The sequence below is a fragment of the Cavia porcellus genome, unplaced genomic scaffold (assembly GCF_034190915.1).
Source record: "Cavia porcellus strain 051 isolate PalLab524CR breed Dunkin Hartley unplaced genomic scaffold, mCavPor4.1 scaffold_17, whole genome shotgun sequence".
Taxonomy (NCBI): Eukaryota; Metazoa; Chordata; class Mammalia; order Rodentia; family Caviidae; genus Cavia; species Cavia porcellus.
Window position 1 is genome coordinate 61,428,420 of NW_026947500.1, and position 23,282 is coordinate 61,451,701.

Consider the following 23,282-nt stretch of genomic DNA (forward strand, 5'->3'; position numbering starts at 1 on the left):
ATTAAGAGCATAATACCTGCTATTTATTTTCAAATGATTTAAGACAAACATGTCTTTGCAAATGATTATGTACATATGTGCCTATGTACACACATTCCTGATTAGAGCACAGCCAAGAGAATGAGAATCCAAATGCACCAGAGTGTTAATCGTTGGGGAATTTTCTATTTTCTATATATGGAAAATCTTTGTACTATTCTTATTACATTTGTGAAAATTTGAAATCGTTTCAGAATAAAGATTTTTCTATAGTCCGGTCTTTAAAGAAAAACAGAGCTGGAGATGTAGCTCATTGGTAGAGTGTCTCTGAGTTTCATTCCCAGTATTGCAGACAAAACCAAAAGATCATCACAGCTCAGGGTGTAGCTTGGTGGTAGAGTGTTTGCCTGGCAAGCACAGGGCTGGGTCACCAGCACCTCAAAAGCAGACAGACAATGACAGACCTCCAAAAATCTGGGGCGGGCAGCGGGGATTTTTCAAGAGAAACTGACTTGTCACACTTTCCTGTTGTTTTAAATTATTTCTCAGGGCTGGAGGTTTAGCTAAGCGGCATAAGTGCCTGCCTTGCATGCAGGCAGTCATGAGTTTGATCCCCGGCACAGGTAAAAAGGAAAAAGACCAAAAAAAAAAAAAAAAAAAAAAAAAAAAAAAATTAAAAAAAATTATTTCTCTCTCTTTTTTTTATCAGTACTGGGGATTGAACTCACAACCACCCACTTGCAAGGCAGGTGCTTATGCCACTGAGCTAAATCCCTGGCCCTTAAATTATTTCTCTTTTAATGAGCAGTCATTCTGTTAAAAATACATTTGTTTTTTTTTTAAAGAAGGTCATTTTGGGGCTGGGGATTTAGCTCAGCGGCATAAGGGCCTGCCTTGCAAGCAGGCAGTCGTGAGTTCGATCCCTGATACCGATAAAAATGAAAAAGACCAAAAAAAAAAAGAAAGAAGGAAAAAAAAAAAGGTCATTTTGCCACAAAGTGAGGAGGTGTGTGTGCGTGTATTTGTGTGTGTGGCGAGTGTGCACACCAGGGGATGTTGCTGCAATGCAGGGAAGGGCAAGGTGAGCTCTCAGAAGGGAGGGACCGGATTTAAGAAATTCTGTGACAGAGCCCACAGGAAATGGGGTTGATGAGTGGGCATGGTCAAGGTGACAGGTCTGCAGCCCCAAAATGCCTAGTTATGAGATGCTATGGGTTAGAGTACACCACACAGTCCTTGTCCATCCGTGCCCTGCAAGCTGTCCAGCCTCATCAGCCATGTTTCCGACAAGGCCTTACTTTCCACCAGCCGGGTGCCCCCCATGGCATTTGGGGCAGGGACTGTGCAGGCGGAGGTGGAGGGAAGTGCTGGGAGGGGCAAACAGCCTTCCTAGTGAGCTGAAGCAGCAGGGTGGAGAAGGGAGATGGAAGCTCCCTGTCTTTTGTTTGGTTGTTCAGGCTGGCCTTGAGCTTGCAGCAGAGGGTTAGGGTGAGGGTAACCCTAACCTCCTGCCTCAGGGTTGCAAGAGCTGGGATGCCAGGTGCACATCATCACACCTTGTCCAGTGTCTTTTCCGCACTCAGGAAATGCCCAGCCCAGGTTGATGGCCTACAAAGTTCCCTCCCCGTCCTCTCCTGGTCCAAGTCTTACAGAAAGAGAAGCACACAGTGGTGGTTGTGGAGTGGCACTAAAACCAACCAATCCCCCCACCAAACACAACAGAAAGCAGGATTCGGGGGCTATCGGGGATTGTGAAATGCTTTTTGCACAGTGATTGAGCAACATTGTCACCAGCCAGTCACAGACTTGTGATTCTTTTCCTCCTGTCAAGCTGGGCTTTGCAAGGTAAATGCTGGAAGGGAAGTTGCGGCTGGCCTCTGTGGAAGTCTTTCCTGGGTTCCTCACCCCATCTCTGAAGGATAGGTGTCCGAGGCCCACTGGGTCCTCATACCAGCTTAGCACCTCAAGTGGTACCTGTCATCCAGAGCTGAGCTGTGAAAGGCCCTGGCTCCACCCTCCAGGACAGAAAAATAAAGACCTGACCCTGACCAGCTGCAGTCTTCCTGGCTCCCCGATCATCACCCTCTGACCACAGCCGCCTGGCTCCTCTCTCAGCCTGGGTACAGACCGAGTGCCCAGAATGGAAAGCCTGGGCTCTGCCCAGACCAGGACTCCCTGCTGATCCAAACTGCTGGATGGGGCAGGGGGACAAAAGAATGAAAGTCTGGCTCTGTAGGATCATGGGGAAGGGTTAGAGGCCTTTTCGAGCCTCTATTTTCCCATCTATAAATGGGAATGTTTTGTGAGCACACAATCCCTGTTACATGCTCAGTAATTCAACCCACAGTTGTGCTTCCCATATGTGTATTGTCTGGATGATGAGAGGAGAGCGAAGTCACACCAATCAAAGTCCTCCACCTTTGCCTCATGCCCAGCACTTCATCAATAAGATAAGACAATTCATTTTGTACACAAAGCAGCCAGGAGGTAGGTTCTTATCAGTCCTGCTTTTGATTTGTTTGGCTGTGTTTTCTTGCAGTCCTAGGGATGGAACCCAGGGCCTCATGCCTGCTAGGTAAGCGCTCTACCACTGAACCCCATCTCCAGCCCCCCCCCCCCCCCCGCTTTTTTTGGTACCAGGGATCGAACTCATGACTGCGCTTGCAAGGCAGGCACTTACACCACTGAGCTAAATCCCCGGCCCTATTTCCCCCTTTTTAAGACAAGGTCTTGCTAGATTGCCCAGTCTGGGTTGACACTGGAGATTCTCCTGACTCAGCCTCCCAAAAAGCTGGAAGACAAGCATGCCCCTACCACACCCAGCTTAATCCTGTTTGACACAAGAAGAAATAGAGGCTTGGGCAACAAGTGGAGGAGATCAGGGCTCAGGAGGGGTTGTTGCAGCAGGCACTCCCAGATCCAGGGGCTGGAACAGAGGCCCTGGGATTAAGCATTGTGGCCGAAGTAGCTGAGGACATCGCAGCTCCTGCTGGCAACATCTGCTCTCCTGAGAAGGACATGGTCCCAGGCCCCAAGTCAGATCTTCTCCACATAGTTTCCCGGGAAGAGGCCCTCCTGGCCGTGTAGCCGGCCCTTCCACCAGCCTGAGGGATCTGTGGGGGGAGAAGAGAGCTTGTAGCGGCCCGGAGAAAGCTTGCAGGCCGGCTCCAGGTCTTTCCTAGTCATGGTGCAGGCCTGTGGTCTAAGGAGTGCTCTAGGAGACTGAGACAGGAGAGTTGTAAGCTGGACCCCAGCTGGGGCAACTTAGTGTGACACTGTCTCAAAAAAGAAACAAACAAAGAAAACAAAATACAAAAGGGGCTGGGAATATAGCCCAATGCGAAGGTGTAGGGTTTAATCCTCAGTACTGGGGTGGAAGCAGGGGTGGGACAAAGGCCAGTAGCTGTGACCCAGGGCAGCTGGGCTCTGCCACCTGGCTTGGCGACATCTCTGCTGGGATGTGAGCTGGTTGCCTCGGATGGGAAGTAAGGATGCCAAGGATGGGAAGTAAGGATGAAGGGAAATGGGGCAGTGCACAGCTCTGTCAGGTTGCTGGCCACTCCAACCACCACCCTGCCCCGGGCACGTACCTTCCAAGAGGATCTCAATGACTTCATTCACGTTGAAGCTGAGCTCGTCCACGTCTTGGCCTATGTACTGGTACAATGCCCGGCATCTCGGGCCGTGCGACCGTGGCTGAGGTTTGGGTCGGCCTACACCGGGCACAGGTCTCTGTCCTATGCTGCGCTTCCTCTGCATGCTGGAGGGGGGTGGTGAGAGGGGTGTTCATCACAGCTCCAGACACCCCCTCCCATCCACTTCCTCGGGCTGCCCTCCACTCCACCTACCCCGCCATTCCCTGGTCGGGCACGTTGAGGAATTCTGTGTTGTGCTCTGAGGGTGGCCGAGCCCGGTGCCGTCTGCTGGCCCCCAGTGGGGAGGACGGAGGACCCTGGGGTGGCCGCTGGGAGCTCCTTCCAGGAGTGATATCCAGGGCCAAGGGGCCTCCTCTGGCTAAGGGAGGCACCCCGTTTCGGTCCAGGGCTGTGGCAGAAGCGTGGGGTATTTGTTAGGAAGGTGCTACACATACTTGAGCAGCACGTGGCTCCAAGTTACCAGTCTGAGGGAAGAGGCAGCCAACTGTCTACCCACTGTGGTAAGGAATGGGTCTGGGGGAGAGACCTCGGGGATCAGAGAGCTTAGAGGGAAGTTCTTCTCAGGAAATCCTCTCGATAAGAGGGCTTTTGTGCGTGGGTTTTGGAGGGTGAATAACAGCTTATGATGTGGGAATTTGGGAGCTAAACAGAGAAAACAGCCCAAGCAAAGGCTGCGAAGTAAGAATAAATGGGTTGGGATGGCAAAACAGAATGCAGTGGGAAAGGTGTAGGCCGGGACAAGAGATTGGATGCTGAAGGCCAGGCTAAGCTTAGCATGTATTCAGCAAAGGGCAGGGCAGTGTTCTGGGCCACGGTGCTTGTTAGATTCTGTGACTGTGCTTCTGGCTTAGGCCAGAGACCACTAAAAGCAAGAGAAGACACTTAGGGTTTCACCTCACCTCTGGGCGGCCCGGGGGCTGCCCCTCTCGAGGCCTGGGCTGGCCTTCGGTGTGTCCCCTGGGGCATTCCCTTCCGCGTAGGCTCTGGAAAGGATGCAGGCATTTTGGGGATGGCCAGGCCAGACCTAGCTCTTGGCCCCCCTCCAGGTCCCCTCCGCGCTGTAGCCCCGCCTCCAGGCCCTGCCCCTCAGGCCCATTGGCTCTCATCAGCACTGCCCTTTAGTTACGCATAGTAATCGGTACCACTCTTCAGGAGCCTTGCGCGTTGGGCCCGCCCACCCCAGGACACGCCCCCATATTAATCAGCTCTGGCGAGGTCCCTCTCTGGCCACGCCTCTGCAGTCTCCTCTTCCTCATTGGCCACTACTCCAAGGCTGTCTTCTTTGTCTCACCCTCTAGATCCGCCCCTCCACAGCCCTCGCCTAGACTTGCCCAACCTCACTGACCACGCCCCTGACGTTTTGATTGGTCTATTCACTGGTCCCGCCCTCCCCATGGTCCCGCCTCTTCCTCTTTAGCTCCGCCCCGGCTTCTGCGCAGACTCACTGGAGCTCTTGGGCAGTCCGTCTCCGACGCTGACCGTGAGGCTCTTGCCGCTGGCTTTGAGCAGAGCCAGGTCGCCCGAGCCGCGAGTGAAGGTGACGCTGCGGGTGCCGCCTCCGCCCCAGCCCTCCTTCTTCACCCGGAACTGTAGTCTGTGGGGAAAGGAGGAAGCTAGGGGGCGCCCGCTGGGGACCGCAGGGGGCGCAGGAGAGGCGGGGACGTACGTGTCGCTGAAGGTGAGGGGCAGGGGCCTGCGCGCCGTCTCCTCGAAGCGCTTGCACAGCAGGCTGAGGAACTCGGTCTTGAAGATACTCTCCAGGAAGCTGTCGGCCGCGTCCTCACGGAGGATGAAGAAGTCGTCCTGCCGGGTGCTGGGGAGGGGGAGGGGAGGGCAGCTGGTGACTGGTGAGTGGCAGGTGTGTATGTCCGAGCCGGGATCGTGCGTGGACGTGGGACAGGTGACTGACTGACCGGCAGGTCGCACGAGAAAGGGCTGCAGGGTCAGGAGCGGGTGACAGACGAGGACGAGGGCGGCTGAGGGCACAGGGGCAGGCGGGGCGCAGCCTCACCTGAGCGACACTCCCCGCAAGGTCTGGAGCTCCACCTTTTTCTTCAGGACTTCCCGCACCTGGCCCTTCTCGGGGCCCTTCTTCACCTTCTCTCGCCCGATCACATACACATGCTTGGGGGTCAGGATCAGGTCTCGTTTGATGGGCTGTGGGCGTGTGGGACCAGAGGTTGGTGGTTGGTGGCTGGAACCCGGGGTTCGGCCAGCCTGGCCTTGGAGGGTGGGCCCAGGCAGAGGGGTGGTGCTGGTAGTTAGGTGCAAGTGTGTGGGTCAGGGAGAGGGGTCCCCCCTTCTAGATGAAGGCATATGAGTTGCTATTTTTGTTTCCAGGTACCGGGAATGGGTTCATCTGTGCTAAGGGTTTTGGTGCGGAGCTGGCGACAAGGGCCCGGATGCGGCCAGTGGCAGCTGCCGCCTCACCTTGAAACGGCGGTCATACTTGGTGATCGAGTCAGCGAAGTCTACTCGCTCCCTCTTGCCCAGGAACTGGCGCAGCTCCGGCCGCTCCTCCAGCCCCAGGTAGTCCCCGACAAAGTTGCGGTTGATGCTGTTTCGCCTCCGCTCCTTCTTATTGAGCAGGATGCTGGAAGCTGTCCGTGCGAGGCCGGGAGCCCTGGTCATGGCCTGCCTTCCGGAGCGGCCCAGCTCCCGCGATCTGCCACCCCCACCTCTCACCTTCCTGCCGCATCTCCTCGTACTTGCGTATGGCCACATGGTGCCGCCAGGCCTTCTGGATGGTGCGGGCGAAGCCGTCAAACTTCCGCTCTCGCATCTCCTCCAGGAGGAAAAGCTGGGTCGGAAGGAGTGGCAGTTGATCCAGCAGCAGGGCCTCCTGGGGGCTCCTGTTTCGGTTTCCCCCAGGCCCCTGCCACTCACACCCTTCTGCTCACAGCCACCCACCCAAGTAGGCATACATTGTGGCCAGATTTTTTATCCTCCTCCAAACCAGGTGTGGTGGCGGATCCCTGCAATTCTAGCACTCTGGGAGGCTGAGGCAGGAGGACTGCAAGGTCAAGGCCAACCTGGGCAACTTAGTAAGATGCTGTCTCCAAATATAAAGCACAAAAGACTGGGGACATAGGTCAGTGTGAGACCCTGGGTTCTATCCCCAGTAAACCCAAATCAGACTCAAACAAAACAGCATTTGTGTGTGTGAATCAATTGGAGCAGACAGAGGCCCGGGAAACACACACATAGAAAATTAGTGATACAAGGAATGATGCTAGCCAGCCGCGGCGGCACACACCTGTAAATCCCAGCACTTGGAGGCCGAGGCAGGAGGACCGTTGCAAGTTCGAGACCAGCCTGGGCTACAAAGTGAGCTCAAGGCCAGCCTGATCTGCATAGTGAGACCCCGTCTCAAAAAGACAGAAAAAAAAAAAAAAAAAAAAAACCGAATGATGCTGACAGTGAAGGTGGGAAATACTGTAGAAAATAAAACTGGAGCTGGGCATAGTGGTGCATATCCACTAGAGGGCTGCGGCAGGAGGATCACTGTGAATTCGAGGCCAGCCTGGGCTTCATAGTGAGACACTGTCTTGAAAAACCAAACCATATAGCCAGGCGTGGTGGCCTACTACCAGCACTTAGGAGGCTGAGGCACAGGATCTTTACCAAATTGGAGACCAGCCTGGGCTACAAAGGCCAGCCTGAATGGTACAGCAAGACCCTGTCTCAGAAAGACTAAAAGGCCGGGTGTGATGGCACATGCCTGTAATCCCAGACTCAGGAGGCTGAGGCAGAAGAATCCTTGCAAGTTCAAGACCATCCTGGGCTACAAAGTGAGCTCAAGGCCAGCCTGAACTACATAGCAAGACCTTGTCTCAAAAAACAAAAACAAAAGACAAAAAAAGCAAGCAAAAACAAAACAAAAAACAAGACAGAAGCCACCCTACCCCAATAAACATCAAAACAAAATTCAAATCAGGTGCTTGGGGATGGGGATTTAGCTCAGTAGTGTAAGCAGCTGCTTGGTAAGGGCAAGATTGGTATCCAAAAAAAAAAAAAAAAAAAAAAAAAAAGGAAAGAAAAAATTCAGGTGCTTGATATGGGTGAGGCACTGGGTTCTATCCTGAGCACCACAGAAAATGAAAAAAATACCAAATTAGACTCATTGCAACATAAGCACTCTTTGGGGAGAGAAAGGCTCCCTGAAGATAATTTCTTGACTGTGTACTTATTTATTTGCACTGAACTACATTCCCAGTGCTTTTTTTTTTAATCGGTACTGGGGATCGAACTCATGGCCACACACACTTACAAGGTAGACGCTTATGCCACTGAGCTAAATCTCCAGTTCCCCCAGTGCTTTTTAAATTTTTATTTACATTGCGTTATTTATTTTTGTGACAGGGTCTCTCTGTGAAGTTCAGCTTGTGTTGAACTCCCTCTGTAGGATCCTCCTGCCTCAGCCTCTGGAGTATCTGGGGTGACACAGTCTCTGAGTTTCCTTAGCCTCTATTTCTATTTCTTCCATTCCTCACGCTGGCTCCCTCAGTCTCCCCCTCTTCCTCCCCTTCCCAGTTTCTCTCAGTCTCTCCTCTTCTTTCCCATTCCGTTTGTCTTTGGTCTCCCCTCCTCTCCCTCGCCCCCTCCCCACTTACCGACTCAGGGTTCTTGACGAAGACTTTGGTGCCCCCCATCTGGTACTGGTCCTGCTCCATGTTGACGGCCCTAAGCAGGTGCTGGACGCCTTGGCGTTCGTCCCCACGCCAGTGCGGCCAGGTCTGGGGGGTCAGGATGGCATACCTGGGGGTGCAGAGCACTGTGCGGCTTAGGGCAGTGTGGCAGGGGGTGTGCGGTGGGGGTGTGTGGGGTGGGGAGTGGGGTGCACCGTGGGGGTGGGGTGGCGCCTGACCTCTGCAGGAACTTGGCGAACTGGCGGCGGTAGGCGAAGCCGGCTCTACGCACCCGGATGTTCTCCCGCAGGCCCAGGTACTCCACCTGGTGCTTCACCCTGGGGGCAGGGGGCAAGGGCAGAGCAGGGGCTGGGGTCCGGATTCGTGCCCAGGGGTGCGCTTTGGGGCCCAGCCTGGCAGTCCGTTCTTGGGGGGCTGTGTGGGGCAAGGGGTCTGTGCTCACCCTCTGTTAGACCTAGGGTCACCTTTGGGGAGTCAGTAGGGGGGCTGTGCTGGTCTGCAGTGTGGGGTGTCTTTGTTAACTTTAACTGCACCCTGTTCTTAGGGGCCAGGCAAGAGGGAGCCCTGGATTTGGAGACAGTGCACAGTCAGGTGGCACCGGGTGGGCTCAGGTGGCAGCTTGAGGGGCGTCACCTGCTCTCTTCCCAGTCTCGGGGCCTCTTGGTCTCGTTGGGCTTGATACAGCGGATGTAGTGGGGTGTGCATCTCTTCAGGGTGGCCACCAGGTCGTTGGCTTGTTTCTGGGTCACAGGAGAAGGCTGAGGTAAGGGGCACGCAGATGCCCCCTCTCCTCAGCCCTTCCACACCCAAGGCTTGGACACCCCTGGGTCTCATGAGGGGCACTGGCATTGGGTGTCACCAGCTCCAACTCAGGGATAGGAGTTCTTATTTTTGTCGCATTCAACACATCCTTGGGTTCATGGGAAGTGCTCAGGAAATGTTTGTTGACTGAATCACAGAATCTTCAAGAAAACAAATTGCCTGGGACACTTTTGCTTCTCTTTCAGGGCTCAGGGACTTTAGAAGTAGGGAACTGTGTGTGTGCTTGAGAGATCAGTCTTGGGTCATGTGTCAGCCCTTTTTTGAGACAGGGCTGGGCTTGAACTTGCCATCTTTCTGCCTCAGCCTTCCAAGGGCTAGGATTCTAGGCACACACCACCATGCCTGGCTTGGGTTGTGTGTTTTAGTCACCCCAGGGAGAAGCAGAGGTGCTGGGGAGCAGCATGAGAGACCCAGACTCTGCTGTGTGACCAAGGTGACAGACCACCCTTCTCTGAGCCTTGGTTTTTCATCCTCCCAGGTGGGCCTGAGCTAGTCCCTCACATGTGTAAAGTGTCCCGATTGCCATCAGCACCAAATGAGTGTTTGATAAATGACTGCGAGCCTGAATTCCTAGCATTTGGGAGGCTGAGGCAGGAGAATCATTGAGTTCAGGTTTGCCTGGCCTCACTGTAATTTGAGGCCAGCCTGGGTTACAAAGCAAGAACCTGTCTCAAAAACAAACAAACAAACATTTGTTAGCATATTATTAGGATGGGACCCCGTGTTCACAGCAGCATTAGTTACAGTAGCCAAAAGGTAGGAAGCAACTCAACGTCCAACAGATGAATAAACAGACAATAATGCGGCTTCTCCGTACAGTGGAATATTACTTGGACATGGAAAGGAGGAAATTCTAAACTTTTTTTTGAGGCAAGGTCTCTCACTGTGTAGCTGAGGCTGATGCTGAGTTCACTATGTAGCCCAGGCTGGTCTCAAATTTGCGGTGATCCTCCTGCCTCAGCCTTCTGAGTGCTAGGACCACCACACCCAGCTAAGGGAGGAAATTCTGACACCTGCTACACCATGGATGGAACTTTGAGGACACCATGCTGAATGAAATCAGCTGACACAAAATGACAAATCTTGCCCAATTCCATGCCCAAAGAGACCTCAGAGCCACCAGGTCCACAGAGACAAGAAGCAGACGCTTGGGGCAGGGAGGTGCTGGGATTTAGCCTTTCCTGGGGACAGAGTGGAGCCTGGGAAGATGAGAGCCTTTGGGAGGTCCACGCTGGGAGTGGCTGGAGCAGCACAGGCAGCAGTGAATGCCGCCGAACTAAAGCGGGAGAGGGGAGCAGGGGTACGGTGTGCAAATTTTACTGCGCTAAAAGGAAAAAACGGGTGGGGCTCGTGCCAGCCCGTGCGGTTCCAGCCCCAGCAGCATCATAAACAATCCCAGAGCTGGAGGAAGACGCTGTCTCTGCAGGCCAGCGGGGCCCTCGGAGAGACGCTGGAACCAGGGGAGCAGCGGGTGTGCGGCGGGACCCCGGGATTCCCAGGCCCACCTTTATCTTGGAGCCGGCGGTGCTGGGGCGGCCCTTCTTGTCTGTGTCCAGCTTCTCGGGGAAGAGCATCCGGAGGAAGGCCCTGGGCAGGGGACAGGGGGTCAGGGAGCCGCCGGACCCAGAGCACCCTCGGCCCAGGGCCACGTGGCTGAGCACGGCTCTCTAGGTGCCCCAGGAGCTGCGGTGGGGGAGACGCGAGGGGTGGGTTGTCCTGGTTCCTTGGTTTATCTGCACTTTCTAGTCTGCAGGATCATTATAGCTGGCTGTCGCCCTAAAGCCACAAGTGAGCGCTGGAGAGGCCTGGGAAGGTGATTGGATCACGGGGACATGGGGCTGACTATTGGAGCTGGGTTCTGGTTGGAAGAGGCAGGTCACTGAGGGCCTGGCCCGGAAGCCTCTGCTCTCTTCCTGATTCTGCTTCCTGAGCTCTGTGAGGTGAGCAGCATGTCTTCCGCCAGGCCCCCCTGCCATGGGTGGCCCTGCCTGGGAGCCTGCTGGCTGCACTGTGAGCCAGAATGAACTCTAAACTGCAGTGGTGTTTACACACAACGAGGGTACTTCACCATTCAAGAAGACAAGCTCCTCCAGTTATCTGTAGGAAGACCGAGGTACCTTGAGACCATAATGTTCAGTGAGGTAAGTCGGATAGCCGAGCTTAAATGTCACATGGTGTCTCTCATGTGAGAAACTCAACATATAAATAAAGATCCAGTGAAAGACAGATAATAAGTATGGGGATAGGCTGGGTGTGGTGGTGCACTCCTGTAATCACAGCACTCGGGAGGCTGAGGCAGGAGGATCGATGCAAGTTTGAGGCCAGCCTGGGCTACAAAGTGAGCCCAACCTGAACTGCATAGCTATGCCCTGTCTCAAAAAAAAAAAAAAAAAAAAAATGTAGGGAGATAGATCTTTCTCACATGGGAAGGAGATTGAGATGGAGGAAGGAATAAAAAAAGAATTAAGATATGTCCTGTACAGGCAGCAACTCCAGAAAAGAGTGTAATCATTGTGTACTACTAACGCGGGCTCATAAAAAAATAAAAACTAAGGGGCTGGGGATTTAGCTCAGCGGCATAAGCACCTGCCTTGCAAGCAGGTGGTGTGAGTTCAATCCCCAGTACTGATAAAAAGAAAAAAAAAGTATAAAAAAATAAAAACTAAAAGAAAAGTAACTAAGGCTGTCATGCATGACTGGGTAGCCAGTAAAATAGAAGAAATTTAAATTAAGTGGAGCCTTATCTTGGGTGATAGGGGAGGTCTCCTTCTAGGACCCAGTCTACTTGTGTGCAAAGAAATATGCACAAAGATGCCAGCTGCCTCGCCTTGGGGTGTGGTACCATAGCACACCCAAGGGGGTGTCCCTCTGCCCCTGGCAGAGGGAAAATGAATGGGGCGCTTGCTTCTAATTAAAATGATGAAAAAGTTCTGGAACTAGATAGGAGGGATGGTTGCAAAACACTGTGAACATATTTAATATCAGATCATACAGGCATGGTGGTGCATGCCTGTATCCCAGCATTTGGGAGGCTGAGGCAGGAGGATTGCTGTGAGTATGAGTTTGAGTCCAGCATGTACTACACAGGGAGCCCCTGTCTCAAAAAACCAACCAAGGATCCAACCAATTAACTGACTAAATAAACTCTATATTATATGTTTTACCACAATTAAAATAAAGAATGAATGTTCTTCCTTCTCTCTAGCCTTTTACCTACTTAGTTTTTCCTCAGAGCTTTTCCCAGTGGTTCTCAGACTTCAGCAGGCATCAGAATCTCCAGGAAAATTTGTGAAAATATACACTGCCAGGCACCACTGCATAAATTTCTCATCCCAAGGTCTGGATGGTGACACAGTAATTTCCAACAAATTTCCAGGCCACGTTGATGGGGCTGGTCCAGGATCCCTCTTGGAAAACCACAGCTCTAGTTCTGTGCTTTTCCAATATGGCAGCCACCGGTCACGTGTGGCTAGGTAGGAGTCCAAAACGTGGCCTGAACATGCCTGAGCTTGCTGCCAGGTATGTGTAGTGACACATGCCATCATCCCAGCATGCTGGGAAACTGAGGCAGGAGAATCTGAAGTTCAAGCTCAGCCTAGGCAATTTAGTACAGCAAAACAAAACAAAAAAGCCCAAACAAAGCAAAACTACGGTGACAGTTTGGACAAGCCACTCGGGACAGAATACTTGCCCAGGAATGGTACCCCCCACACACACACACACACACAAGGAGCGGATGCTAACTCCTGCTTGGGTTTCCATGACCAATAAAGTGAACACACACTTCTCTTTTTGCCTTTAGATCTTTAGAACTTTCCCTTTGCACTGAGGACCGCCGCATGTGGCCCTGGAGTCCGTAATTAACCAGCCAATCAGTTATCAATCAGCCAGTCACTCAGGCTCTCCCTGGTTTGGATTTCCCTGAATGTGCCTGAATGTACCCTGCTGTGCACATTCATGTCTCGATGCTCCACTTTTCCCAGATTGATGTCACGCTCTGAGACTCTGGCAGCTGTTGAGCTTGGTGATTGTATCACATTTTGAGGGAGAAAAAACCGAATGACTTTGAACCCGGGGCACAGAGATGGTGGTGATTGGATGGAAACCCACGAGGTCAAACTTAGAAACGCGAAGCCTGATGTGTTCCTTCGGTCTCCCCTGGGTGAGAGGGTAACTCTCCCGCTGGCGGGCACCCAGGAAGGGAGGTTTAAGGAGCCCATCTCAGATTTCCCAGGATTCACTGCTCCCTGTGGACCTGGAGTTAGTTTGCCTTTTGTTTTATTTTTGCCTGGGCTGGGGGTGGAACCCAGGGGCTGGTGCATGCTGGGTAAGTGCTCTCCTCTCTACGGTGCCCGCGGCCTCTGGAGTTCCTGTTAGTTATTTATTTTCTTAGTTTGGGTTTGCCATCCATAAGCATCGTACAAGTCTGTACTGGGCCTTAATCCTTTTACTTCCCCTTCTCTCCCGTCTCCCCCCATTCGTAGATCTCTTTTCACCTGCAAAGGTCTCCCTCCCTGTTACCTATCATCTATCTTTTATTTCTCCTTTTAAATTATTTACACTTTGGGTTTCTCGAATAAGAGAAACTGTGATATTTAACCATCTGCATCTCCGCTGTTTGACTTAGCACTGCAGTCTCACATTGCATCTGTTGACTCAAATCTACCCTTCTTTATGGCTGAGGAGTACTCCATTGGGTGTAAATACCACCTTTTCTTTATTTGTTCATGTGTGGATGGACGGATAGGCAGTTTACAAGATTTATAGTTACTTTTAGAATGGAACCACTTTCCGGCTCTGCAGCCACGCCCGCAGGCTTGTAGGAACTCTGGGAAAGAGAGAGTGGTCCCCAGTCCCCCTCCACCCGTAGGGCTTCTGCCCGAGGTCCCTGGGCCCGGGGCCACTCACTGCTCACTGGTCTGCATCAGCTCTATCAGGTCTGAGAAGAGAACATCCCGGTTCCTCTCACAGAAGCCGCTGACGTCGTAGGAGACCTGGGGGAGATGGCGTTGGGATCATGAGAGTTGTGGTGCTGGAGTGTGGGGTGGGGTGGTTCTTGGTTAGGAGGAAGCTGCATTTCAGGATGGTGGGTTGGGGGTGCTGCGTGGGGCTGGAGTTCGGGGGAGATTTTTGGGTGGCATCCTGAGCCAGAGGGGAGAGGCTTGGGGGTTAGCAGTGAGACAGCTCAGTGGGCGGAGTCCTGCAGCCCTGGCTGGATGATGGGGAGCGGCCCGGGCGGGATCTTTGGAGTCCAGCAGTGGGAGAGCATCTGTGGGGGGCCGAGAGGGGACTGGGGTGACGCGTTGGGTGTCACGCACCTTGCCTGCGTAGTGGTGGATGACGAAGCCGCCGCTCCAGCTGTTGAAGTGCTCGTGGGTGCCCACGGCCGCCTGCAGCTTCTGCAGCAGCGTCTGGTCGGCGCCGCCGCCCGTGGCGTGCATGGTGGCGCACACGTCGTCCAGCACGCTCATGATGCCCGGGGGGCTCTGTGGGGAGAGCCCAGGCGGGTTTTAGCCATGCCGGGTGCTGTGGCCCTGCCACGTTCCGCTGGCCAGCACAGGCAGAGCAGGAGGGAAGGGGTGAAAGAATGGAGGATTACGGGGGCTTCCAAATGCACAAGTGGTGATCGGGGAAGAGGCCTGTCATTTTAGCACTCAGGAGGCTGAGGCAGGAGGATTGCACAGGCCAGCCTGGCCTACATAGAGAGCTCAAAGCCAGCCTGGATTGAAAACTAAAAAACAGAAGGAGACGGAACTGGCAGCAGGGGTCCTGGTTATGAGGGAGTAGCTTCTGTGAAAGCTTCCTGGGGAGCAGGAGGAGATGGGGCATTCTGGAAATGACCGGCTCCTTTTTCCCTTCCTGAGGCTTAGTGCTCAGAGACTTTTGAAGTTTGTCTTCTGCGACCCTGAGCAGGGGAATGTCTGTTGAGTGACTATATGAAAAACAAGCAGAAGGGCAGAATCAATGGATGAGGTGACTGGCAGCATCATGCTGCAGGCCTGGAGCCTAGGGTGAAGCAAGGGGGCCCCGCGGCTGCTACAGCCCGTTTTGGAATCTCCCAGGCCCAGCTCCAGTGAGACCCCTCCCCAAGGTGGCCCAGCCCTCACCAGCTTGTTTTCGATGAGGTCGCAGACGATTTTGTTGTTGAAGTACTCAATAGGGGTCCAGCGGATGCCCTCTTGTACATATTCCTCCTGGGGGCGCAAAGAGGTGGGTGGGGTGAGCGGGGGTGGGGACCGAGGTGTGGCCAGCACTCACCTCCACTTCCGGTCCTTTGACCAGACTAACATCAGAGGGTGGATAAAGGCCTTACTGGCCTTATTTCCGCTCTCTTAAATTTAAGTTAAATCTGCCTCACAGCCTTATTGCCCTCTTAGGGATCTCTTGGAGTCACCTCCCAGGGGAACCATTGGCTTCTGAATCCTGGCTGCTGCCTCTGCATCTGGGGGAGGCGCAAAATCAAATTGACAGGGATTGGGGGTGGGGGTGGGGAGTGTGGGGATCCAATCCATCATGGCTGCTACAAAGTGCTCTATCACTGAGCTGCACCTCAGATCGCAGCACAAAATCTTGTTTGTCTTCTTCAGCAAGCCTGGCTCTTTTTTTTTTTTTTTTCTTTCTCTCCGAGATGGGTCTTGCTACATTGCCCAAATTCAAAGCCATCGACTCAACTAACCCTCTTGCCTCAGCCTCCTAAGTAGCTGGAACAACAGATTTCTGCTACTGCACTCAGCTCGTGGCTGCGGAGTGAATGTGCCCTAAGGCTACACTAGCACTGTCCGGGATATGGAGGAGGAGGGAAATGTGCGCTGGAGTCTAGCAGTCGCTACTGTTTGGGTGCTTCGTGTGTCTCCAAGGCCTGGTGTGCAGCGTTTGGTCCCAGCACCGCCCCGTAGGAAGGTAGTGGAGGCGGGGCCTAGTGGGAGCTCTTTAGGTCTTGGGGGCGTGGCCTGGAAGAGGATTGGATGACTCAGGCCCCTCCCCCTCACGAGTGGGGGAAGTCTATCTCTCGAAGAGGCCTGAAGCCACCATTCTGTTGGATCTTGGAAAACTGTCCCCAAAGTCTAAATCAGCCTTTTTTCTTTGTAAGCAGATCACTCTCACCTTGACATTCCATTCCAGTGACAGAAATCTGCCTCACACAACGAAAAGCAGAGCGACATGGGAACAGGATACCCGGGTGTCCCCACGGCTCACTGACTGAGGTTCTTCAGGTCCTCCCCATGCCCTGCCCACCTGCTCGGCCTTCAGGGTGAGCTCGATGAAGATCTGCTGCAGTTTTTCGTTGACGAAGTTGATGCAGAACTGCTCAAAGCCATTTTTCTGCAGAGGGGGAAGGTCTCTGATGAGTAAGTATGCTGGTGCCAAGACCTTGGTGGCCTCTGAGCTGCCCCGAGGTTGCCGGGAGGACAGGATGTGGTTTGGGTGTTGGGGTGCAGGCATCAAACCTGGAAGATCTCGAAGCCGTAGATGTCAAGCACGCCTATGCTGTACTCTTCCTGAGGCTTCTGCATCGCGCGGTTGATGGCCTGCAGGTGGGAGAACAACAGGTCACACCATGACACCCCCCTCCCAGTGTGATTCTTGTGGGTAGAACCCAGAGCCTCACGCATGCTAGGTAGGTGCTCCACCACTAAGCTACAGCCCTAGTCCTTTTAATTTAGTCTTAAAATGTTGAGACAATGTCTCACTAAATTTCCCAGGCTGGCGTTCAACTTGAGATCTTTCTGCCTCAGCCTCCCAAGTAGCTATGGGTATGGGCCATGGTACCCAGCCCCACTACCCTCTTCTTAGGCTAACAAGACTGTTAGGCTACAAATTCTCTTACCAGTTTCTTCCTTGCCCCGAGTCCAGTCAGTCACTCATAAAAGTGGTGGAGTGTTGGGGACTCAGGAATGGCTTTGCCATTTTACCTGTCTATGCTTCGATTTTCTTAGCTTTAAAAGAGTGAATAACTGCAGGTACTGGGCCGTGGTGCAGCTCTGTGGTAAACCTTTGGTCTATATATAGAAGGATCTGGGCTCCGTCTCTAGCACCACGCAGCAAAAATAACAAATTCAACAAGCAACTACAGGTTGAGGGTCCCTCGTTAGTTTTTTTTTTGAGGGGATGGTGCCCGTGATGGAGCTTAGGTTCTTGATCATGTTATAAAATGGTCCACCACTAAGCTACACTGTTGGCCCTGAGTGTCCTTCATTAGAAATGCTTGTGACCAAAAATATTTCAGGATTTGGATTTGAGAATATTTGCATAAATGTATAATTGCAAGTTATCTCTGGACGGTTCCTGAACACAGAATTAAAACACAGAATTCATTTGTGGAACACATATACATTATCCACATAATCCAAAGGTCATTTTATTTCATTACTATTATTGTTAATATTTGCTATATCCAATGGTAATTTTATATACTATTTTTAATGCACCTGTGTCTCCCCCGTGCCCCAGGAACCGGAGATTGAATTTAGAGTCTTTACACTCAGCTATATTTCCAGCCTTTTAAAACAGTTTTTCAAATTTTGAGAGAAAGTCTTGCTAAGTTGCTCAGTTACCCAGGCTGGGCTTGAATTTATGGTCCTCCTGCCTCAGCCTCCCAGACTGACGGGATTACAGACATGTGCCATTGTACTCAGCTGGCACCTACATATTGACTTCAACCCATGCCTATGAGGTCAGGGTTGAAATTCTGCACTTGTGCTGTCCTGTGGGTACTCAAAAGTCTTGGATTTTGGAGTTTCAAAGTCTTTGGATTTGAGAGTTTCCAATTAAAGACACCTAACCTGTAAATTACAAGGCTTTTTCTGAGACTGTAAGAAGGTGACACACATAAAACACTTAGGACTGTGCTACACAACGTTTGTGGCTGCGGTGATTATTCTTAGCCCTGGACCATCCTGTTCCTCTACAGCTCCATCCCATCTTTCATCACTTCACCTCCTTGACAAACTTCCGCATGGCTCTCACGTGTATCTGCCTCTGCATCCCTGCTATGGTTGACACCTACACATCCCTAAAGTCTCCTGTGCCCATTGGCAAGGGTCTCAGGAAGGCGATTGGATTGCAGGGGCTTAGAGAGGCCAGCCTCTTAAGAGGCGGAATCTGATTGGAAGAGATGTCGCTGGGGGCGTGGCCTGGGAGGGATTTTCCCTCCTGGGCTCCTCCCTTCTCTCTCTGCTTCCTGTCCACCAAAGTGGGAGCCGCTCCCTCTGCCGTTGGTCCTTCCTTGGAGCCAGCCAACCACGGACTGAAACATGGGTCCAGATAAACCTCTACTCCCTACGCTGTGGATGTTGGGGGTTTTCGTCCCAGCAAGGAGGCAAGGAACTAAGACAATGCGTCTCACTCTGACACTGTCCATGTCTTCTACTGGACGTGGACATGTGGAAAGCCGCCCCCACCCTCAGGATTCGGTGACACAGTGATAGTGGTGCAGGTCCAAGGCCACCCGGCAGCCCTAGCCCAGGCCCCACTCGCCTCCACCAGGAAGTCGAAGAGGCGGGCGTAGAGCCCCTTGGCCAGCGCGTCGCGGGTGTAGGCTGCCTGCTCCACATTGAGGGTCACGTCAATGGACTCGCTGCGCCCGCCCCAGCGGCTGTCCATCTTGCGGCTAGTCAGCTTCTCCTGCAGCCGGCCGCTGTCGATGCCCAGCAGGTAGGCGGGGAAAGCCAGGACTGCCAGACCCGGGCCAGGAAGGCAGCTGGTCAGGCTCTTGGGGCTCACGCGTGCACCTCCCCGTCTTTCTGGCTTCCCAGTTGTGGGCTCTGAACCAGGAGGAACCGGCCTCCGCCTCCCTCCGTTCCCGGCCCCTCACTCACGGTCCGCGCTTTCCACCCGGGCGTAATTCCCCTCTTCGCAGAAGCTGATGTTTCCCAGATGTAAGATCCCAGCCACAAGCTGCAGGACCAGCTGCTGCACGCTGGGCGGGATCCCGATGACCTGCATGGCGCTCTGCGGGTACAACAGGGACAGCGGCCTATGTGCCAGCCTTGGCCTCCGCCCTGCCCCCAGGAGCGCCCCATTGCCTCCATCCTCTAGGGGCTGTGTGACCTCCGTAAGTCCCTGCATCTCTCTGGGCCTCCTTAGCCCGATTCACATCACGAGAACGTTTGCTGGACTGAGAGAACAGCCGGGGGCTGGCGTGCCCGCCAGTGCTCACCAGGGTCTCACTGAAGTCATTGCGGTCATCGGTGCCGTCCACCTTATAGGTGTCTGATTGGTTGAGGTAGTAATAGTAGTCGGGCGTCATGAGCCCCAGATTCTGGCGCTGCTCCTGGGAGGCTCCTTCCAGCAGCTGGAGGGTTGAGATGATGCCTGTAAGTCTGGGACTGGCCTCTGTAGCCCTGTGTCTCCCCAGTCCTCACCATCCCCGGGACCCCGATCTCCCTCTCTTCCCCCGGCCCCTGGGATGATCCAGGGCCGCACCTGGTAGTAGATGTGGAAGTTCCTCTCGTTCTCATTCTGCATGACCACGCGTGACTTTTCCAGCAGGAAGTTGGAGATCTTGCCCCCGTCTGGCTCCCCGCCGCGGCTGAACTGGATCTCAAAGTACTTGCCCTGCACCCCAGGGAGCATCGCGTCAGCTCCCCGGGGTCCCAGAGTACAGCTGGGGCGAGGATTGGGCATGGGTGTGATGAGCTGGGCTCCCTCCTCTTTCCTATGTGGGCTTAAGCAGCTGTCTTTCCTCCCTACCCACTGACTGACTGACTGCCCTGTCACCAGATGCTTCCTTTGAGCCTTAGCTCAGCAGTGCCCTGCGCCAACAGTGCCACCCTTTCCATCCCTTCTGAGTCCCCCAAGCTTTCACTTGAGTTACGCAGCACTGTGTGCATCACATTTTTTTTTTTTTTTTTTTTTTTGAGACAGGCTCTCACTATGTACTGCAGGCTGGCCTCGAACTTGCAGTGATCCTCCTGCCTCAGCCTCCCCAGTGCTGGCATTATATGCACGTGTCACCACGCCTGCATGTTCATCACATTTTATTGATCACTTCCCAGATCCTTCCATCATTACACAGAGACCTTCATGTCCCAGTGGCCTCTTGGGTGACTCACCTATGTTTTCTCTGAGCCCAGACGAGTACCTGAGGCCCCCTTCTTTGAATCTTAGCATCATCTGGGTTCTGCTCTGGCCAGAGGTCACAGGGCAGAAAAACTCCCTTCCTTCTCTTTTCTACCACTTTTACCCACCTCCTTTAAATAACAGTTCAAATTACATCACCGTCCTCTCCAAGGAAACACCCGTGATGTGTAACAACTGCTTACTCTACTGTATGCGGAAATTGCATAACATAGCGTACATGTGTTTTGAGGACCATCTTTGTCTTCCGTGTATTAGTAGTTTGAAAGCAAGTGCTATGTGGTTCCACTTACACGAGGCTCTAGAGCACGTAGAGCTAGTGCAGTGTATAAACCAAGACAGAGGTGACACCTGGAGTTGAGAGTGGAGATTAACAGGCAAGGAAGGAGAAGGCAGTTTCCATGGTGATGTGGGCTCTGTGTCCTGACAGGGGTCTGGGTCACACAGGCGTAAGCGTTTGTCCAAGCTCAGAGTATGGTCCGCTTCTGACAAATCTATTTTTTGTGTGCAACTATTACTTTCTTTTCTTTTTTTTTTTTTAACTGGTACTGGGGATTGAATTCATGACTGCCTGCTCACAAGGCAGGTGCTTATGCCGCTGAGCTAAATCCCCAGCCCCGCAAGTATTACTTTCAAAGAGGGTTTAGCTCAGCAGTGTAAGTGCCTGCTTGGCAAATGTAAAGTTGCATGTTCAATCTCTGGTACAAAAGAAAAAAAAAATACTGCACAGAAAAACAATGAAAAGAAGCAAAGAACTAAAAGCTGCAATTTTTATTTTAAAGACAAATAAAAAGCACAGAAAAATTAGAAAGCAACCAAACAAATAACCAAACAAACAAAATCCTGAAAAACAACAAGACAAAACAAAAAACAACAAAAGTCAAATGATGACAACAGCAACAACCACAAAAAGCTTCAAATTTGTCTTGGACAATAATTGATGATCTGAAGGCCACCTTTTTTTGCAGGGCGAAAGGGTAGTATCATTACTTTGCAGTGTCTCAAAAAATAAAAGTGGTATCAGAACTTATTAACATTAGTGTCACTAAAGTTGGTATATCACCCCCCCACTGCTAAATTTGACTGGCTTAAAAAAATAAGTAAAAGTGGTCCCTATGAATATGTAAAATTACAATATGTTAAGAAAATATCAGTCTCTAGCCAAAATGATTGAGATCAGAAGTGTTTCATATTTTGGATTTAGAAATATTTTCATGCACATAATGAGATATATGGGAATGATACATCACACGAGACTTCACAGGTAGGATCTGAGGGTACTTTTATGTACAATATGTAGTGTGCCTTTATTTTGATTTGGTCACACAAGTTCAAGGGTAAGATTTTTCACTTGTAGCATCATGATGCTATTCAAAAACTTTCAAATTTTGGAAACTTTAAGATTTCCAGATTAGATGTGCTCAACCTGTATAGTAAATGTTAATAAGAATTTAAGAGATAGGCACACAGGCGTTCACTGTAGTACTCTTTCAATTTTTGTGTATTTAAAAATTATAAAACAGGACAAATACTTAAAATGTAATTGTATGAAAATATAGTTTAAAAACATAAGACTAGGGAAATAAAAATCGTGATTGAATTGGCCAGGCATTTCTACTTGCCAACATTGTACTAAAATTACTGATATCCTGTGAGATGAATATTAATGCCAGCTTTATTTTTTCTTTTTGAGACTGGGTCTCACTACACAGTTCAGGTGGCCTTGGGCTCACTTTGTAGCCCAGGCTGGTCTCAAACTTGCAATGATCCTCCTGGAGCCTCAGCCTCCCAAATGCACCACCATGCCCAGCTCACCAGCTCTATTTTATGGATAACAAATAGAGAAAACTCAGGAGATTATACCATTATTTTTTCATCCAGGCTATACAGCTCCATAGTGCCAGAACTGGGTCATAAATCCAAATCTGCTTCCCTGTTGTCTTTCACTGAGCCAAGCATAGCAGCACACACACGCACACCAGGGAAGCCCAAAAAGTGTTTGTTGAAAGTAAGAATGAAGGCAGAAATAAACTGAACCTGAATGTGAAAAGGAACAGAAAAGTAGCATGGTTGCAGCCGGGGGAATATTTAAGAATGTTACACAGAACTGTCATGGCCTCTCCAGTTCTTCCAATGGGGGACATTTTTTTTTGTCTTTTTGAGGCAGGGTCTTGCTATGTGGTTTAGGCCGGCCTTGGGCTCACTTTGTAGCCCAGGCTGGTCTCGAACTTGCAACGATCCTCCTGCCTTAGCCTCCCCAGTTCTGGGACTACAGGAGTGTGCCACCAGGCCTGACTATGGGGGACCTTTTTTCAAACAGACCATAAAAGGAAAGTGAATCTCCTATATGTCCCTGCTGGATTTGCTCAGGGCTCTGGCCCTGGCTATAGTGTGTGTGTATGTGTGGGGGGCCCTGGGGTTTTTGCGTAACTCACAAAACGGCTGGAGTTGTTGTTGCGCACAGTCTTGGCATTGCCAAAGGCTTCCAGCAGTGGGTTGGACTGCAGGATGATGTCCTTGACGTGCTGGGTGCAGAGGTGGGGGAAGAGGTCAGTCTGGGTCAGGTGGGCTGGGGGGATGAACTGCTGTGCAGCTTGGGGAGGCCCAGCCTGTCCTTCTGTGCTTGGGTGCTCACCTGGACCTTCTGTCCCCCGCCAGACACCTTGGAGATGTAGCCCATGATGTACTTGGCAGCCACTGTCTTCCCAGCTCCACTCTCTCCACTGGGGAGATGGAGAAAGAATGGGCAGTGGGTAAGAATGGCAGGAAGGGCCTTTTGAGTGTCTCAACATCCATCCATCATTTATCCATCCATCTGTCATCCACCCATCATCATCCATCACTATTCATCCATCCATCCTGTCATCATCATCCATCCATCATCCATCATCTACCCATCATCCATCCATTCATCCATCCATCATTCATCAACATCTATCCATCATATCCATCATCTATTATCCATCCATCATCCATCATCCACCCATTATCATCTGTCCACTCATCATCATCCATCTATCCATCATCCATCCATTCAACCATCACCCCTCCATCCATCATCCATCCATCCATCCATCCATCCATCCATCCGTCATCC

The 23,282-nt window shown here is 51.9% G+C and overlaps 1 protein-coding gene and 1 long non-coding RNA gene across 5 annotated transcripts in view; one reads left to right on the plus strand and one right to left on the minus strand.

Annotated features, from left to right (window-relative positions):
* Positions 1-2,326: 2,326 nt before the first annotated feature.
* Myo1f (myosin IF) overlaps positions 2,327-23,282 on the minus strand; it is a 32,955-nt gene continuing 11,999 nt past the window's right edge. For both annotated transcript variants that reach the window (XM_003461408.5, XM_063228338.1), the window contains exons 5-28: positions 22,821-22,908; positions 22,621-22,710; positions 19,532-19,663; positions 19,266-19,400; positions 18,925-19,057; positions 18,584-18,780; positions 16,555-16,635; positions 16,343-16,429; positions 15,214-15,300; positions 14,425-14,592; positions 14,015-14,100; positions 10,612-10,693; positions 8,918-9,024; positions 8,503-8,601; positions 8,249-8,393; positions 6,321-6,435; positions 6,066-6,235; positions 5,647-5,792; positions 5,302-5,448; positions 5,081-5,229; positions 4,535-4,618; positions 3,828-4,023; positions 3,570-3,739; positions 2,327-3,092 (exon numbers count right to left, since the gene is read on the minus strand). In XM_003461408.5, coding sequence (XP_003461456.2) covers positions 3,016-3,092; positions 3,570-3,739; positions 3,828-4,023; positions 4,535-4,618; positions 5,081-5,229; positions 5,302-5,448; positions 5,647-5,792; positions 6,066-6,235; positions 6,321-6,435; positions 8,249-8,393; positions 8,503-8,601; positions 8,918-9,024; positions 10,612-10,693; positions 14,015-14,100; positions 14,425-14,592; positions 15,214-15,300; positions 16,343-16,429; positions 16,555-16,635; positions 18,584-18,780; positions 18,925-19,057; positions 19,266-19,400; positions 19,532-19,663; positions 22,621-22,710; positions 22,821-22,908 — 2,971 coding nt within the window. In that variant the 3' untranslated portion in view covers positions 2,327-3,015. The remainder of the gene's footprint in view (positions 3,093-3,569; positions 3,740-3,827; positions 4,024-4,534; positions 4,619-5,080; positions 5,230-5,301; positions 5,449-5,646; positions 5,793-6,065; positions 6,236-6,320; positions 6,436-8,248; positions 8,394-8,502; positions 8,602-8,917; positions 9,025-10,611; positions 10,694-14,014; positions 14,101-14,424; positions 14,593-15,213; positions 15,301-16,342; positions 16,430-16,554; positions 16,636-18,583; positions 18,781-18,924; positions 19,058-19,265; positions 19,401-19,531; positions 19,664-22,620; positions 22,711-22,820; positions 22,909-23,282) is intronic.
* The window catches only part of LOC111756596 (uncharacterized), a 32,218-nt gene continuing 14,074 nt past the window's right edge, over positions 5,139-23,282 (plus strand). For all 3 annotated transcript variants that reach the window (XR_010040308.1, XR_010040306.1, XR_010040307.1), the window contains exons 1-3: positions 5,139-5,313; positions 5,976-6,164; positions 16,229-18,760. This is a non-coding gene — a long non-coding RNA (uncharacterized LOC111756596). The remainder of the gene's footprint in view (positions 5,314-5,975; positions 6,165-16,228; positions 18,761-23,282) is intronic.